The 18,638-nt window shown below is 36.3% G+C and overlaps 1 protein-coding gene across 2 annotated transcripts in view; it reads left to right on the top strand.

The window, feature by feature from the left end:
* Window positions 1-18,638, top strand: part of LOC132157398 (tight junction-associated protein 1-like) — a 124,850-nt gene that overhangs the window by 99,513 nt on the left and 6,699 nt on the right. For both annotated transcript variants that reach the window (XM_059566739.1, XM_059566738.1), the window contains 4 exons: window positions 714-875; window positions 8,014-8,080; window positions 16,021-16,128; window positions 17,888-17,971. In XM_059566739.1, the coding sequence (XP_059422722.1) occupies window positions 714-875; window positions 8,014-8,080; window positions 16,021-16,128; window positions 17,888-17,971 (421 nt within the window). The remainder of the gene's footprint in view (window positions 1-713; window positions 876-8,013; window positions 8,081-16,020; window positions 16,129-17,887; window positions 17,972-18,638) is intronic.

The raw sequence follows: 18,638 nt of genomic DNA, 5'->3' as shown, positions 1-18,638 counted from the left end.
CACACACACACACACACACTATATATATATATGCCGTATATTAAATTACATTTTGCTGACCCCAAACTTTGGATGGTACATTATATCAAAATAAAGTAATTTAAAGGCAAAATTATTTTAAATTAAAGAATGTAAAAAAAATTAATAAAAAGCATTGTAGGTAGTAAAGGATGAGTGAAGTTATATTTGATGTTGCACTAAAAATTACGGCTGATGTTTTGAATGAAACCCCTTATTTAATTATTTATCTGGCTCATATACATGAATCTGACTCCACTAAAGTTGCTGTTAATATATAACTTGTCTTTTCTTTATAGCATATAAAAAAGAACAGCTGTATCAGAACTATTTCTTCATTACATTTCGGTTTAGAATATGAGCTGTAAAATGATACCAAACATGTCAAAGAGATCTATTAACAGAATACTATATGTGTTGAGAGGGAATGTGAGCTTGCACAGATGCACACCAACAATGTATGCACAAATGCTTTCCCAGGCATGGCATGTCTTCAGGATTCATATTAAAGGGTCTTTTATGCTAGTGTAGTAGAATGAAAATGAAATCAAATTAATTAAATTAAACAAAATGAAATACATGAGAATGCTGTAGATTGTTGCCTTTTACCTCTACAGTGGTGTGAACGTGTTAAACGGTTTCTCATGTCAGCAATGCATTTTTAAAATCTTTCATTGCTCTCACTTGTTTTGCAGGATCCTGCAGCAGCAAAATGAAGACCTCCGTCGCCGGCTCTCCCAGACCACTCATAAGATGGAGGCGATGGAGACGGAGTTCGAAACCAGTCAACATTACATGCAAGCAGAGCTGGGTCGAACCAGAGACGACCTGGAGAAAATGAGAGACAAATTCAGAAGGTAAGCTACTTTTATTCAGTATGGATGCATTGAATTGATCAAAAGGGACAGTAAAGACTTTTATAATGTTACAAAAAATTATCTATTGCAAATTGCAAATACAGTTCTTTTGAACTTTATAAGAATCCTTAAAATACTATAAAAAATATTGAAGCAGCACAAAAATAATAAAGTCCCAAAGACCTAAAAAACCCGGACAATAATTAAATATCAGGGGGTTTTATTTTTTATTGTATCCAAACTTTGACAAATTCAATGACATTCCGCATTTTACTGTAAATTCCATTTTTGTAACATAGATTCCATAATTTTATTTGCATTTTCTGCATTGTGGAAATCATGGAGCCCTAACATTTGTCCACAAACCTCTGACTGCGAAGTGACGAGTCTTCCAGCATGAGGACAGAGATGGATACAGCATCTTTCTTTCTTACGTTGCAGGCGTAGATGAGGGAGGGAGATGAGACATACCCCTGCAATCCATTTTTAATGATTATGATCAAAGCAGCCAAATTAATGAGCTCTTTGTAGTTATATGAAGCTGGCAGCCTTCACTTTAATTGCACTACAAAGCACAGCGGGATCGGCAGTGCAAAGCATGCTGGTCCGGCTGACACAGTCCAGAGGAAGACGAGAGGACTGCAGACTTGCCTAGATAATAACCACATAGAAAACATCTGGAAGACCTTCTTTCTCTTCAGTATTTAATACATTTGTTGTGCTGCAAGATTTCGAAGGGCAAAGCAGTTCTCGGTTTATGTTTCCAGTTCCACTTAACGATTCCCTTAACGATTCTTTTAGTTCTTTTTCTCTCTCATCACACTCAATTCAGACTGCAAGTTCACAACTCGCATAAAACATAATGACTTTCAGTGGCGGCACAGGAAACAGTATTTTAGTATGGTGGTCCATCAGGAAACATCTGCAGAATCATTAATGCAACTCAAACAGAATTTTATAGAAATGGAACCAGTTCTGAATTTACAACTCTTTTTACGTCTGAATCTAATACACCACTAATCATATATTATTTATTAATTTAATATAATTTAAATGGTCAGTCTTTGGTTTGAATTATTACTTCAATGTTTAATCAATTTACTCAATTGAAATGTAGTTCTGTTGTGCCGTTAAAAAAAAAAGTGCCTGACAGCCTAGTCTTCAGGAAATAAATAAAAAATGTTTAACAGGCAATCAAGCAGCTCTATTGTTTGACAAAAGGATTTTTTAGGCTAATTAAGAACTGCATTTGAGAGCCTTAAGTGACCGTAATGTGTTACTTTCATTACAGGTAAGGGAGGAGAACAGCAGCGTGAGATTGTGGCTGATTTTAATGAGCATGAGATCGCTGTGAGGCTGTGCTATTTATGTAAGGGTTTAGTGGCACGGTAATGGCCAGTTCGTATGTGTAACTTGCCTCTGACATGCAGACAGGTTGTTTTTTTCTGTGAACAAAGGCGAAGGCGACTGCATGTCAATAATATGCATAGATTTTGATGAAAGATTGTGTAAGCAAACTTTTTCCTTTGGAATATTGTGCACTGATAATGCACAATAAGACCAGGAACATTTAATATTTAAGGAACAAAAATTAGGTCCAATATTTGATATTTGAATGCAATTTGACTGTTCAGACAAGTGTGAAAAAGACAAATACTCTTTGATTTGACTCATATTTTTCATAACTGCCTTCTATTATGTGTGTAATAAAAGCACAGACCCCACACAAATGCAATGTGCAACTTTCCATTTCTGGCACCAGTTTGTCGTGGAAAAGAAAGACAGACCAACAACATTTAAATGTTTTCAAACAGCCTTTCACTTTATTTAATTTTAATTCACTAAGATGACTATAAAACAACAAAAAATGCAATCCATTGAGAGAGCCAGTCTGTTCATGAGTGGCACTAAGACTGCAACAGCTCCAAATATGAAATCAAAAGAGCTATTCTAATTGGTCAACAAGTTTTTTTTCATTTTATGATTGGGAAAAAATTTAGAACGCCTCTCTGTAAAATAAAATATATGCATATGTAAAATAATTAATTAATTAAAACTGCATTAATAGCATGCAAATGTTTGTTCATTCAAATTAAAATGTTTATCACGCTTAGTCAGACATTCTTATTGGTATAAACAGGCATTTTTGCCATTTAAAGGGCACCTATTTTGCAAAATCCACTTTTACATGGTGTTAGGACATAAATGTTTGTTGGCAGTGTGTGAACACCACAACCCTACAATGATAAAAATCCTTCCTCTTCTCATTTTTAAATCCCCATTAAACCAAGTCAATCTCACTAGGCCTGCTGTTTTGATTCTCATGCAGTGTGACGTCACATTGCATTGGGCCGGTGTCCTGACATTTTATCCTGCCCTTCAGATTTTCCTACCAGGGTTTACTGCACATGCGCACATCAATATTGCATCCTTTTTCTCATGCTGAACAACATTTAATGAATCTGCATTACGGTAAGGGTAGGTTTAGGGTTGGGGTAGGTGTAGACTTTAATAAAAACATAATCTAATAGGTAGAAAAAAATATTTATTGTTGTTTCCTGTAGCTGTATTCCTTTTAGCTACAACCGCGAAAATAACACAATACTGTATTTGCATTGCTGTAAGGGTAGATGTTCATAAACCACAACTTTACAGTAGCATTTTTCGTTGTCGAATTGTACTATCTACATGTTTTAATGGGATGTAGCAAAATCTGACAGAGTAGGACAACACACTTGAGCAGCTGTAACGTCACCAATGTCTCACAAGCACTCCTGATGATCTGTTTGGATGTAAGACTGACAAGAGTCTTCATTTTCTCCTAACATCTGAGCTACTGAGGATGCTGTGGATTAATTAGATTTTTCAAGGTAATGCACCTCAAAATGTACCTAAATACATGCATCACTCCAGACTTCTGTCATCATAGTGCTTAGTGTTTTAACTATATTTGTGTCCGTACATTAAGAATTTGTTAACTGATCATCACCTTGCTTGTGAGATTAGTTCACGTCGTTCATAGCATGAGATTCGTTCTGGAGCATGGTCGAGCAGTTCGGTCAATCGATCCACGCCGATGAGAGGTCAGCACGATGCAAGTTCTGTAACAACGCACTGTTTCGTCCCACTTTCAGCGCATTTGGCTTCCCATATGTACGGATAAACACTGGTTCTCTTGCTCTGTTATGTTGCGTCTACCGGCTGTTTATTGCTGTATGCAATGCAGAGAGGTGTACATTTTGTCACAATACGCTGAGTGGCTCCGCCCCTAATGAAATCTCATTGGTCCAAAATTCCATTACATATGTGTGCTGTATATTAAACCACAGATAGCTTGGCCGTGATTTTGGCTTTCAAGATGGACAAAAAATTACTTGTCACTGTAAACATTACTTCACACTTTCTTCTGAAACAAAGTTATAAGTTCAGCTTTAGATCAGCAGATCCAAGTGCAGATTCTGATGATTTAATCGCGGACTCATATCGGGCTGATATGCCCCTGATGGTCTGAGTGCAGCGCTTTGTGATTGTGTCGGTGTGTAATTTGGCTGCAATCATGCCACTTTATCTCCAATCAGGATGCATCTCCAGTTTATATGCTTTCAGATGGCAGAGAGATTGAATTACCCAGCATTCCTTCCATCAAAAAAGTGTGGTGCTCACATTTGCTGCACCATTTCCCCGCCTGCCACATCCTAAACCTGCATGCCAGCTCTCCGCAGATAATAGCCTAATTGGATTGTAATTGGTTAGTGATTCTGCAGCGTAGGCGTTTGAATGCCATCTCTGATCTAATGCCGTAACATTGTCACATGCACTGTGGTGATTTGCACAAGGTGCTCTGGGAACCCTTGAATGAGAGGTATTGTTATAGATGTTTGTTTGTTTACTTAATTACCTGTTTATGTGGTGCTTTTTTATTGAGTTTATTTTGCTTCTGAGGCTGTTCAGTTGGACCTTCCCCTCCTCTGTGATTCAGAGCGGTCATCAAGCAACAGTAATTATTGCATTCCATCAGCACCAGCTGTCTGCCGATATGAACTGCTGCTAGAGTTTATGACTGCGCAAATCACCTTCCCTTGCTAAAATTAATTGATTAAATTCTAATTGTTATGAAGCCAGACAGTGAAAGTCCCTTATGATCTGCCAGGCAGCTGAACAGTATTGACCCGCGAGAGGGAAAGAGTGATTGAGATTGAGGTTTGTGCTGTAAACCGGAAAGGAGAAGTTGGAGATAATGTAGCATGTAGGCCAGGTGGTCTTTGTAAGCAAAACTGTGTGTTCGAATCGATGTTTCCTTCTCAAGTTTTTATAAACGTAAGCCTTGGCGCCTTGTGCTAAATCTAATTTTGTTAATTCAGGGTTGATTCAATGAATATATAAAATCGAAATGTATCAGCATCAGCAGGCCTTATTTCTTAGATGTTTGGTCTTGAAAACTCCTTAACCTTTGAAAATGTGCTGTGTAAATTATTAATATTAAATATACTAATTACTGTCTAAAGTATTAAAGGAATTGGTCCAATGATGCCTTTCTCTTTTCCCTGAAGCACAAAAGGAAAGTTTTTGGAGGATATCCTGGCTGCTGTTTTCCATATAATGAGAAACGTTGGATCTATCAAGCTGCAAAATGACAAAAGTAGCATATAAAGCCGTGTTTCCACTGCTGGAACATGACCCAGGAACTAGTGACTTTGGGCAGGTACTCGGTGTTTCTCCACCGCAGGAACCAGGATCTAAATAAAGTTCCAGGTTAAAAAAATGGCACTCAGAAAGTCCCTGCTCGCTAGGTTGTACTTTTTCAAAGGTCCGGAACTTTCGGGGCGGGACTTGGGCACTGAGCATTCTGATTGGTAGAGTTCACGCATAATTGTGATTTTAACCACTATTTATTCTGACAATTTTCAAAATATTGCTGTTATTGTGTCATGAAATGTAGATTTAAAAGTATTTCAGGCTAGAATGTAGTTGTTTAAAACTCAAATCTGCAGTTTATTTATGACGAAGGCGCCTATTTAAAAAGGTGTATCGTCGATCTCAGAAACGATCAGCTCCACGCGATCAGTGGGAGCTCAGTTCTCATGTTTACCAACGAGAGCAGTCTAACATTAATATGTTTAAAATGAAAACGAAAGGAGGCAGTGGTATTTGATATCATATTTAGTCTTATTGTAAACATACAGTGAGGAAAATTGCAGTAGCCAAGGCGAGCTGACTGATGTTATCAAGTACGCTGCTGTTTGCAGAATTACTGGACTTGTGTCATCCCGTCCGCACGAGTTCACACTCCTGAGTCTAACTCGCAAAGTATGAACTACCGAGGATGCAAGTCCGAAATTTGCATACTTTTGTATTAAGAAACGCACACAGACATCACCAGACTATTTGCCTAATCTTCACGGTACTTTAGACCACGGTGGAAATGCAGAAATATGCCTGATACAATAGTTTTGGGTAATTTTGATGGAAACGTGGCATAAAGGTATCATATTGCATATTCACTTCGGTTATATGGAAAAGAGCCAGCATAGCTTTTAGAAACTGGAAGCAAGTCGTATGATGAGAGATTTCTACCGTAACTATCTATTTTTGTTTTCTCATAAATGTAGACTTATGTACTATAAAATATACAAAAAGCATAATGTAAAATGGCAGTAAGTCTTCGTAAACAACGTCCATAAAATAGTAGTCGAAATACTTCATTTTACATATTTTCACACGTGATACACATAAATAAAAGTATACCTTTAACAGATTGGAAAGATTTATTACTCTTTTCTGTGTGAGCAAACATGATGGAGTATTTTAAGTTTAATGCAAACAATCGCTCCGGCTCCTCTAAGTTGACTGTCATAGAGTGAGCACTGTTCATCTTCCACACTCCGCTCTTTAATGGTGCACATTTTTCTAGGTTAACATTAAAGTGAGTGGCCATGTAATGTTGCTGCTACTTATGTTTCAGATGATAAACCACATTTGAGGTCGAAAAGACCAATGTACTGTAATTACCACATAGACGAGCTGTTAATGATCTCTCAGTTACTTACTATGTGACTTCGCAACTTAGATTTTTTGGTCTTTTAGGGTGTCTTAACTAGTTGCTTATTAGCATGCATATGACTAGAATATTATCCATTTATTAGTAGTAATTAAGCACATATTAATGCCTTATTCTACATGACCCTATTCTACATCCCTAATCCTACCCAATACCTAAACTTAACAACTACCTTACTATTAATAAGCAGCAAATTAGGAATTTATTGAGGGAAAAGTCATATTTAATAGTGAATAAGTGTTCCCTTTTCTAAAGTGTAACCGATTTTTTTTTCTGCGATTAAGCGACTAATGAAATTTTGACCGACTAAGCCTCTTCTGGTTGACTAATGGTTAGTCTGCTATTAGGGGGCAGCCCTAGCAGCAACAGATCTTTTCTTCCTCATTAAGACGTATAAGTGTTACAGATTATATAAAAAAAAGAAAGAAATGTGTAGTGAGGGGTTCTGTCTATCAGTTGTTGATTGAAAAAAATTAAACTTACGTGGATTAATTATTCGCAATAAGACCTATCATGCATTGAAAAAAAAAATGAATGATCACCATTTCCAGAAACATTTTAGGCAGCACAACTATTTTCAACATTGATGATGAATGCCTTGTCTTTTTATTTGCAACATTTTTCTTGCAAAACAAAATCTGCCAGTTTTTTTGTTCAAAAGACTTGCACTTAGGATAAGCTTAATGGCTTTTTGTGATTAAAATGTCTTTAAGTGCCTCTCCTTTTCCTCTTCTGGCTTATTCTGTAATCTGTGTTGGCGTTGTGACCGCTTGAGGATTTGAATGATGACTTTAACATCAGACACATTCTCTTACAACTCTGTTTTTGAAATATAAGGTCTTATTATTGCAATAACTAGTGAATATTTCTTCAGCTGCCGTACCTCTGCCTTCAGCTGTGGCGAGCTCTAGTGAGCTTCAGAGAGCTCAGCACAGCAGCAAAATCCTGTTGTTTCCTGTGTTGTTTGATGCCATATGCCCAACTTAGTGCCACACTGCGCCAGCATATATACTATAACATCTGGATGTAGCTTTATACTCTGACAGTGACATACATTTGTTTTGTTTCCCCCACCCGCAGACTGCAGAACAGCTACACGGCATCTCAGAGAGCTAATCAAGACCTGGAGGAGAAACTTCACGCCCTGGTAACCTTTACACTCCACTTCACTTTATTTTTCTAAAGTCCTTTATCTTAAACACTGATGTCTTTAATTGCCGTTTAATTGTTCCGTGTGCCCTAACGATGCCACTCTGTCAGTTCGTCACAAGTATTATGAACTCTAATTGAGGAACCTTTTGCTTTGCTTCATTCTCCAGGGACTAACAAACAAGTAACAGTATTCCTCATGCCATTCATGCATGCTGGAAGTAAATTTTCCACTGGGAAAATAGTTTTTGGATGACAAGCAACAGTGATTGTGTTGCTTTGATTCGCACTTGAGATAATAACGCCATTATTCTTGCATTGTGTTTTAAATAGTTGCAGTTCTGCAACAAACCAGCTGTGAATTTCGTTTACTCGCCAAGTGTACAGCCAAATCTGACTCACTTTTAGCTCTTTCTGGATGTTCATTTTGGACCCTGCCTTCATAGATGAGATGTGATGGGCAAATAATCATGCCATAAATGATCACAGTCACTTTCCACTGCTCTCATCTCACCTGCATCTGCATAAAACAGTGTGTGAGCACAGTCCTGTTATCATGATTTTCTTAAAAATTTAAGCTGTTGCCAGTTGTTGGTGACGCACTACTCTACTGAGAACTTTTACAAGAAATGTATGGATGAGTGGTTTAACAAATAATACACTTTACATTCATCGGACAGAATCCATGTTTTTCCAGTTCTGCTTTTATCTCAAAGGGTTAGTTCACCCAAAAGTGAACTAGAAATCATTGTTTAAAGAAATCTTATCGTTCCAAATCTGACTGCTGTGGAAGATGAAGGTAAATTATGAATAGGTCAGCTGATATAGATGACATAACACAATTTAAAGTAACAATAAAATCAAAATGGAATATTGCAGTTCTAAAAAATGTATACATGCACATTATTTATTTATTTTTTTTAGTTCACGTGCCCTTGTAATCTTTAATTGGTGCATCCCAACATCCCAGCTTTTACCAAATATGCCAAACATTTTTACTAAATATTGGCTGATACATCAGCCTTGGTGATATATCTGTCAACCACTAACTTTGAATAATGTATTTATCTTTTCAATGTGTTAGACTAGAGGTAAATTTGAATAAGAACTGGCAAGCTCCGAAAAGGACTGAAAAAGCTATCGAATAGCTTCAAAAGAGGCGTTTATACCACTTTTTGGGTATTTTGGAGATTGACATCCCGGCATTTACATTAATTTGAAGAGTGACCATCAAATTTTCATAAAAAAAAAATCACCTTTTACGTTGCACGGAAAAGAAAGTCATGCAGGTTTAGAATGACATGAGAGTGAAACAATGATGAGAATGTACATTTTTGGATGAACTGTCCCTTTAAGTGCATCAAAGACTTTCAAGCATTAATGTTAAATGTATTTATTTTTTTAATTATAAAACATTTCTACAGGAAAAGACCCATGATACTTCAGTGTTGTCATGCTGTCATTCATTTACCACTTCAGTACTGTTTAAAATTCAGTCACAAGAAATCAAAGCAGATTCCGCTCCCTTTTAAAATGATTGATTTGCCATTGATGTTTTTTTGCTTCCAAAAAAAAAAAAAAAAAAAGAAATGCAGAGTGTGGTCATATTTGTGATTGTGGTCATATTTGTCTCAGTTGTGGATTAGTCAGGCGATTTGGTAGCAGACAGAACTCAGCATGTTTTTTTATATATATATATATATAAAAGCTTTGTTTGGATGAACATTTTCTGTGCTTTAGTGCTCAAACAAAGCCAAAGTAATTGTCTGAGAACAATTGAGAGCCAAAAAATAAATAAATAATAAAATTGAACAACATCAAAAGCTAAAGATTGAATGTACAAATTTGTCCCTAAGCCTCTTTTTCTTCACGGAGTATAAAACAAATCCCACTGGATGTTCTAATACATCATAATAACTGTCATAGACTGCATTCGTCCCTCGACAATGTTATTCAATTGGGATGAATGCAATTTAAAGATTATTTGAATGTGATTGTGCATCACAGAAACTGGGCACCCTGTGTTCAGAATGATGCATTTATTAAAATATCTTTGGAAACTGCTGTTGGTTGTTGTAATAAATTTTTAAAGTATTCCATGTTTTATTAAAGCCAATATGAATCTAAATTTTCCCCCGACTCTGCCTTTTTCCAGTTTTGCTCAAATGAAAATTTAATCAAACATGCATCTAAAATAAGTTATTTTAGGAATCTTTTATCACTCTTAGGTGGTCTACAAAATTATCTCTAGAGTAATTTAGCATGACTGGAAAACTTGAGAACAAGCCGCTCACTCTTAATCACGTCTGAAGACTCCATGCGTGTATAAGGATAGCATTAGCTCTTGATGATTTATGTTCATTTTCAATTAAATCCCAGCAGTGTCTTAGTTCTGCATGGAGAGATCTCATATCCATGACCTGCTTAAAGCTTTGCCAATCACAGGTGAAACAGGTGGCATTCTGCTTCATAATCTCTCGTCGTGGACACGGGGATTATCCTGGCCGACCTGTTCCACCTCGTGAAGGGCCCATCATGTCTTACCGTATGTGCTCTCAGGACACGAGCTTACGCAATGTACTGGTTTAGCGAATAGAAAGTATAGAGAAAAGAATTTAATTTTTTTTTTAATTGAGTGCAGAATTCATCTCTCTTCAAAATCAAAACTATAAAATATCTATTCTCAACTACTGGCCAGTCTTTCTCAAGCCAACATCATATTTGTCTTGATAAATGTTTCTGTTTAGCTTTATTTCAGCTCAGATTCACTTACCAAAAACAGTTTTTAATGGGTTTAATTGTAGTTGATAAGTTTTACAGGATAATCATTTCTAGAGCCCGACCAATATGGGATTTTTGGGGGCAGATACCGATATTAGGGAATAAAAAAAAGATATCGATATATCGGCCGATATTCTTTGTGCACTCTATATTATTGTACAGTAAAGAGAAAAGTTTGGATACACTTCCCCTTTTGAATAGTACTGTATATAGAATACAGTAGAATATACGTAAACAGAATATATATATATATATATATATATATATATATATATATATATATATATATACAAAATCACTAGCTGCTTTCCACTGCCGATCCCGTGCTTTAAACGGGCAGGGCGGAGCTAATAACCTCGGCCCTTTAATACTGAGGCCAAAATAGTACAGCGTTTCCATCGTCGGGCCAGAAGGTCCGCTGCGCTTCACTAAAACCCGCCCTTTACACGCCTCTCAGGAACAATGCCATGCAACTCCATCATTTCATCAACAAAAAGAAGTTATCAGAAAACTAATAAGAAATAAGTCACTGGAACTAGCGCAATCACAAAACGAACATGATAAAAGCGGCCGATTGTTTGCATGCTTTGTTAAATATTTAAATCCAAAATGCCAAAGTTTTTGTTTATTTGTAGTCACAGTAGTCTATAAACATCACATTTAGAAAGAATTATCATTTCTATATTTCTATTATATTTTTATGACATAGGCTACGCAGAGCTAAACTCTCGAGACGAGACTTATGACAGATAAAATGTTACTAAATAAATACATGATTGTGATAGAGAATAAGAAGCTGACGTCTGATTTTTCCTTCAAGTTGTCGCATTTGCCATGTTTAGTATGGTAACTAGTGTTCAAAGTCTTTTGCATCGCTTAAAGATATTTCTGCCTTGTATGGTGATTAAAATCCACATCGGATCAAGTTTTCAAACATTCGCTGCTGACTGAAAGTGCGTTTTGAGATGAACTTATTTTAAAAAGGTTTAATTCTGGTGTTATAGCTGTAAGCTTTATGAAATGAAGAGCTGACGCTCTCCAGACGTGGAGAGACTCCGCCTTTGCTCCTCTAGCCCCAGCTGACCTACTTTGGCACAAGGTTTTCATCGGTCAAAAAAAAAAAAAAAAAAACCTGACCTTGGCCCCCCAAGGAAGCACCAACAAGGCACTATCAAGCACTGAAAGTGACAGTGGAAACGTGACTGGCCCTGGCACGCACTAGCATGGCCGATTTTGACTCGACAGTGGAAAAACGACTACTGATTATTAGAGATACATATTGTATTTTGTCGTGCCACTCGCATCCGGTGTAAACACCCAGTTAGGAAATGTGATGTGATCGATATGATAAGCATGAGTTGTGGGCCACAATAAGCTCCGGTGACCGTGGAGCTGCAATGTGCTGCAGACATGTGCAGTGATGCACGGATCAGCTCTAACGTCACTGAATCTGCTGTTAAATTTTACCATCTATTCATCATATCATCATGCAAATCTAAGAATTAGAATCATTGTAATATGACGATCAAATATAGATGCGGATGGGTGGCGGGTGGATAATTTGGAGCAGCGGACTCTGGCTGGATAAACTTAAGTAATTACACCAACTCAGAAGCATTTAGTCTGCCTTATATTTTCTGTAAAAAAAAAAAAAGTCCTATCGGCGGCATATCCGCAGATACCGATTTATCGGCGACAGGCTCATATCGGCTGATAATATCGGCAAAAGATATAAATCAGTCAGGCTCTAATCATTTCTAGCTAATGATAAAGTGGTGATCCATAAGTGTGTAAATATTTTGTGTCTTTCTCATGACTAGTTTCTATCTTTCTGTCCTTTTTCTTTCTTTTCTGTACTTGTCTTTCTTTCATTTATTTCTTGCAGGCATACAGGTTAATGGAAAATAAGAATAAGCGCAAAATTATATATATTTATATATTTCTCTTCCTTTCTTCTCCCTTTCCTCTCCCCTCATGCTGCCTTGTGACTTTGGGTATTTCACCATTTTCTTCATCATCATCTTCGTCATCATCAGGCTGCCATCAGTCAAACTTGGGTCTATGCAGTTGCGTTCTCATTTTCTATTTATCCATTTCCTTCTGTCTGTCTCTGCTCTCCCAATAAGTATCATTGTGGATATCATTCCCATGAGTCATTGCATCTCCTTCCTGTCTCCTCTCTTCTTGCAGTAGATGGCTGGATATAGCTGTGGTCATGCCCGTGTCTGTGCATGTGGACAAGTGGATTCTGGGATAGATGTCACACCATAGAATGCAGTCCAAATGTTTAACACAGTGGTTAAAATGCACAGCAAATACTGTAAGAAAATAAAATATTAATGAGTATGAATTACTTACAAATTATATTTTATAGTATTTAAGTCCATTTTAGGATAGAAAAACTATTTGTTGGGCCATTCGGTGTGAAAGTGAGATATACAATTAATTTTCTAAGTCCATTAGTGAAGTGTTCAGTAACAGTGGCCATGCACTACACTACTCCTAATCTTGAAGAGAGATCAACCATTCAAGGCAAAGCTCAACAGTCAGACCGCCCACTTTAATTTACCAACCCAAACCATCCGGCTCTATGAAATCTGTTTTAGTTTCTCCCAAATTCAATGTTTTCTGTAAATTTGTCTGGGCTCTGAATTAATGGTTTCAATTTCAGTAATCAGAAGTTTCTTATCAATGAAATTCATAAAACTTTTATTTTAATATTTTTTTTTATGTTGTTGTTGTTATTATTATTATTATTATTATTATTATTATTATTATTATTTTTACAATAGAGCCCTGAAAACTGTTTTATTTTTTAAGAAATGTTTCGTTGTCTGTTTACATTCTTCAGGATTCACAATTCAATGCAAAATGTATTATAAAAAATGGTGGTAATCAAATGAAGCCATAAAACATTAACAATTTAATCTTTTAAAATGTAATCAAATGAAAATTTAACCATTCTCGTTTTTTCTTTTTTGGCAAACAAAAGGCTATTGCTGTTCAAATGAAAAAAGAAAAAAAGAACATTTTGATTTCCTTTTAATATTATCATTATTTATATTATTATTATTATTATTATATGTTATTGCAACAAGAAGTGCATTCTGCTGTTCAATAGTAATATACTGCATTTCTTTAACAGTTTCTTTAAATTGAATTTTTTATTTTGATAGGTTGATGACCTTCAGTTTCGGCAATGATGAATTATAAAACTACTGATTAAGTTTAGAAACAGTTTAAACATTGTTTAAAACAATATATAAATACAATGTTTATTACAAAATACTCAAACATAAAAATAGCTTGAGAGTGTAGAGAGGTTTGATTGTCAGATCTTTATGGGAGTGTACAGTGAATGTAGTGATTTGCCACGATTGGTTGATTTCTCTTTAGGATTATGGGTAGTGTAGTACTTCATGGGGAACTGTGTAATTACACATGATTTTTTATATTTTTCATTTTAGGACTTTCTTTAAACATTTACTTCTGATTTCTTGTTTTTATTCATGAAAAAAATTAATGAGACACTTACTTCTGGAGCCCTAATATTTACTTTGCTCTGTTTTGCTCACATAAATCTGCTGTCAGTGGAAACTTTTGTTGTTGTCAGTTAACAATATTCAGTATAACAATATTTCAATAGCTACAAATGGTAATCTTGCATCTTTTGCAGTTAGTCAGACACATTATATTTTACGGACATATACTTCCTAAATAAATTGTGTTCTTAGTCAATTATGAAACCTTTTAGAGTAGCGCTAAAGCACAGGCACTGTTGGCATTTTGACCACTTGACTACAACTTTGGATGATGTGTATGCAGCTGTTAAAGTGATAAAAACACTTTGGCTCCCTCCCTTCTATCCCTGTTTCCGTCAGATGTGCTGTGCATTATACTGGCTGTTGCATTGCTGTTATAACATGTGGACTCTGCATTGTGTTGAAAGCTGCCCCCTCCTTAACACTCTTTTATTGGTCCACATTGTCCACTTCAGTCAAACAGTGACTATAAAGATAATTGCTTTGTCATTGACATGCCAAGCTCCAGATTAAGCGTCACAGTTTCTGTCTAGTTTTTCTCAATGTTTCTCTTTGTATCTCTGTCTCCACTTAAACCAAGAGCCGGCAGGGCTGAAGTGTGTCTTAAGTAGCAGCGCTTCTGTTAAGTATGTCCTCTTTAAAGTTCTTTCAAGAGCTTTTGTTCAAACATTTTAGTACAAAGATATTTCGGACTTTGCCATCACAGCATGAGTGGAGTGTCTTCAGACAGCACTTTCACTCCTGAATTAGAAAAACACTGAAGTCAGAAGACATTTTATGCGTATAGACATAGCTGGAGTGGTAATTGTCTGTAGTCTCAGCTTAAGTCAGACAGCCCCCAATCACTGGCTGTCTGATGCTTTTATTCTTTGCATGAAACACAAAGGACAATTTTTGGAGACTCTTCAACAACAGCTTATACTGACCATGGCTGATAACAAAAAAACGTAAAAGTAGCATAAAAATATTCTATATTATGTGTGCATTGTTTCAGGTCCTCTGAAGGAATATGATGTTGCTGTATAAGCATTTTTTCTTTTGCATTACAGGAATAAATTAAATTTTAAAGTAGATTAAAAAAAAGTAATTTAATATTGTAACAATAAACAATGAAACTCTTTACCAACCCCAAACTTTTGAATGGTAGTGTATATGGACTTCTTGCTTCTTTCTGGAGCTTAACAGATATGATCAGTATGTGCTGTTGTTGAATGAAAAATGCAAGTTTGAAAACACGAAGGTAAGTAAAGTTGGTTTATCAAAGACAGCACTAATTGGACAGAAATGTTTGAGATACAGAGAATGAGACACATCAAGAGAAAGTGATGCTTATTTTCAATGAGATTCAGTCAATATGTTTCCTTACCTCCTTTATTTGTTTTCCCCATGGACTTTGCCTCAGCCACATTTCCAGGCTCTTTGAATTACTTTTTCTTTGCAGCTGGTGCAATGTCAGCAATGAAATTAGGACTGAAGGAAAACATGTTTTTGTGTGTGTTTTTCCCCCCTAAATCATAAAATGGCTACTGGTGTTCTGTGTATTAAGAGAGAGGTTGAACCTCATCTGGGACCTTTTACATTACAGTTTAAATTAATGTCCTTTTTCTCCTTACAGCTCCGTAAAGTGGAAAGAGACAAGAAAACCATGGATCAAGAGATAGTGGAGCTCACGAATAAACTTGTGGATGCCAAAAACACTATCGACAAGCTGGAGGAACTGAATGTACGTGCGATATCAGAGCTTTGTGTGTGTTTGTGTTTGAGGCACGTTGTTTTTGGACTCGGGTTGTCAGAGCTGCAGTGTTACTGGGATTGATAACTACTGGAGCTGAAAATTGAAAGTTGCATGAAGAGGATCAGTGCTGAGATTTCACAGAAGTCTACTGTCAGATTCCAGAAATTATGTCTGGCTTTTGGAGATTTACTGGGAACACGGGAACGTCTCCTAATACGTTTCCTTCTCATTTTAAGATTTAAAGTTGAATCAACTGCACATAAACTACACGCACTTCCCAGAAGGCTAGCATTTTTAGATAAAAAAATACCTGTTTTTAAAAGAACTGGTTTCATGAGGAAGCCATTCATTTATATTGAGAGATTTGATTCAAATGATATAAACACTATTCTTCTCTTCAAATTTGCTTTGCACACGGGACTGTAAATTAACCGACAGATAACACTAACAGTAACCCCACAAGGAATAGCAAAGCACCAGAATGCAGATTGTTCTGAAAATGTGCCTTTATTACACCACATGTATGAAACAGTGCCACGGGGAACTAATTATAGCACTGGAGAAACTGATAGCCGTCTGTTCACAGTGTTTAAACACAGCGCTTCATCTCCTTAGACACATCAATCATAGCTCCTTCCTCTGAGGTTGATGTTAGGATAATTTTTTTCCCTTTATGGGCTTTTTAGTTATGAATCCTGAAGACTGCTACCCTGGGTGCCATTTTCCTTGTTTTACTTATAAAGTGTCAGTCAAAGGTTTGGACACAGAACTACTCGTACTTTAAGATTGTTATTACTTTGTATTTTTCTACATATTAGAGCAGTAGTTCTCAACCAGGGAACCCACTAGGGATTTTATATATATTTTGCTTGCAATTTCTGTATTGCATTAGTTTTGAATATTTCTCAGGGACATTTAAAGGGATACTCCAACTCCAAAATGAAAATTTTGGCATTAATCACTTAGCCTATGTCGTTCCAAACCCGTAAAATATTTGTTCGTCTTTGGAATACAATTTAAGATAATTTGAATGAAAACCAGTCTCATTCACTGCCAAGTAAAATACACAGTCAAGGTCCTGAAAAGCATCATCAGAATAGTCCATCTGCCATCAGTGGTTCAACCGTAAAGTTATGAAGTGAAAAGAATACTTTTTGTATGCGAAGAAAACAAAAATAACGACTTTATTCAACAATTTGTCTCCTCTGTGTCTCTCCACATCACCGTAGCGCCATTTTGGAGATTATGAACTGAACGCAGGCAGCTTATGCTCTTCTGTGTCAGCCGCGACACAAAGCTGCGCTGTTTTCTTTCAAATCAAAGCGTAAATACATGTAGAAAATGTAACCTTGTGTTGCGGCGTTTTTTGCATTTTAACCTGTAAAAGATAACCTGTTTAAATATTATGCACCTTTTTTTATGCACACCATTTTTTTATTAAAATAATTTATGAGTTCACATTTAAAAAAATAAATCATTCGTAAGCACAGTTTATATTAATTTATAAAACTTATTTCAAATTTCAAGCCTTTAACTCAACAGACTGTGAAACATACATATGTCCAAACCTTTGACTCATACTGTGTGTATTTGCTTTTGTTCTTTCATAAATGCCAATTTCAGTTCAATTTAAGTAAAGTGTCATTCCGAAAAGTTGATGTTGATGAATCTCTTCTTTATTTGATGTGTTCTCATATCTGTTTCCCTGACACTTGTTCTTATATCCATTTTTTCTCTCCTCGTGCAGGAACGGTATCGGCAGGATTGCAATTTGGCTGTGCAGCTGTTGAAGTGCAATAAATCGCATTTCAGGAATCATAAGTTTGCTGATGTAAGTAGTAGTAACCGTTTCTCAGTTTTAAAGTTCAAATTCTGTTATTTACTCACCCACATGTTTGTTTCGATCCCCTCTGACTTTTCTAAAGCACAATAGCTTAGGTTGTTAAGCACATAGTGAGAGCATCACTTTTCTATATAGCAAAGGCTGATAACTGTTGTTGTCTAGCTGTCCATCTATTCTGTACCCTATATTTCAAGTCTTCTGAAGCCTTTCTATAGCTAGAACAGACAAAACCCAAATCAGAAAGTGGATGCAACACTTTTCAAAAATGATCTCCTTAAGTTTAAATATGCATATTTGATAAAAGCTTGGCAGTGAAGCTTGCCATCCACTTTCATTGTATGTAAAAGAACAGCTGGCACATTCTGCAGAAAATAAATCCGGTTTGGAATGACATGAGGATGAGTAAATGATATCAGCATTTTCATTTTTGTCTGAACTATCCCCGCAGCACAGGACTTGTTGGAGTCTGAATGTGTTTTGCGATTCGCAGTGACACTCGTGGACGGTGCTGAGAGAGAGAGAGAGAGTGCACGATTGCCCAGTGACTTTATTGTTATGGACATGGACCTCTGATTTTATGGACTGGGATCAGAGAGGAATAGTCAGAGAGAGAGAGATGAAGAGAAAGAGACCAAGAGAATAGAGAGAGGGCGAG

Source organism: Carassius carassius, chromosome 14, assembly GCF_963082965.1.
Source record: "Carassius carassius chromosome 14, fCarCar2.1, whole genome shotgun sequence".
Taxonomy (NCBI): domain Eukaryota; kingdom Metazoa; phylum Chordata; class Actinopteri; order Cypriniformes; family Cyprinidae; genus Carassius; species Carassius carassius.
The sequence above is the reverse complement of the archived record's forward strand: the minus strand, read 5'-3'. Positions and strand labels throughout refer to the sequence as shown.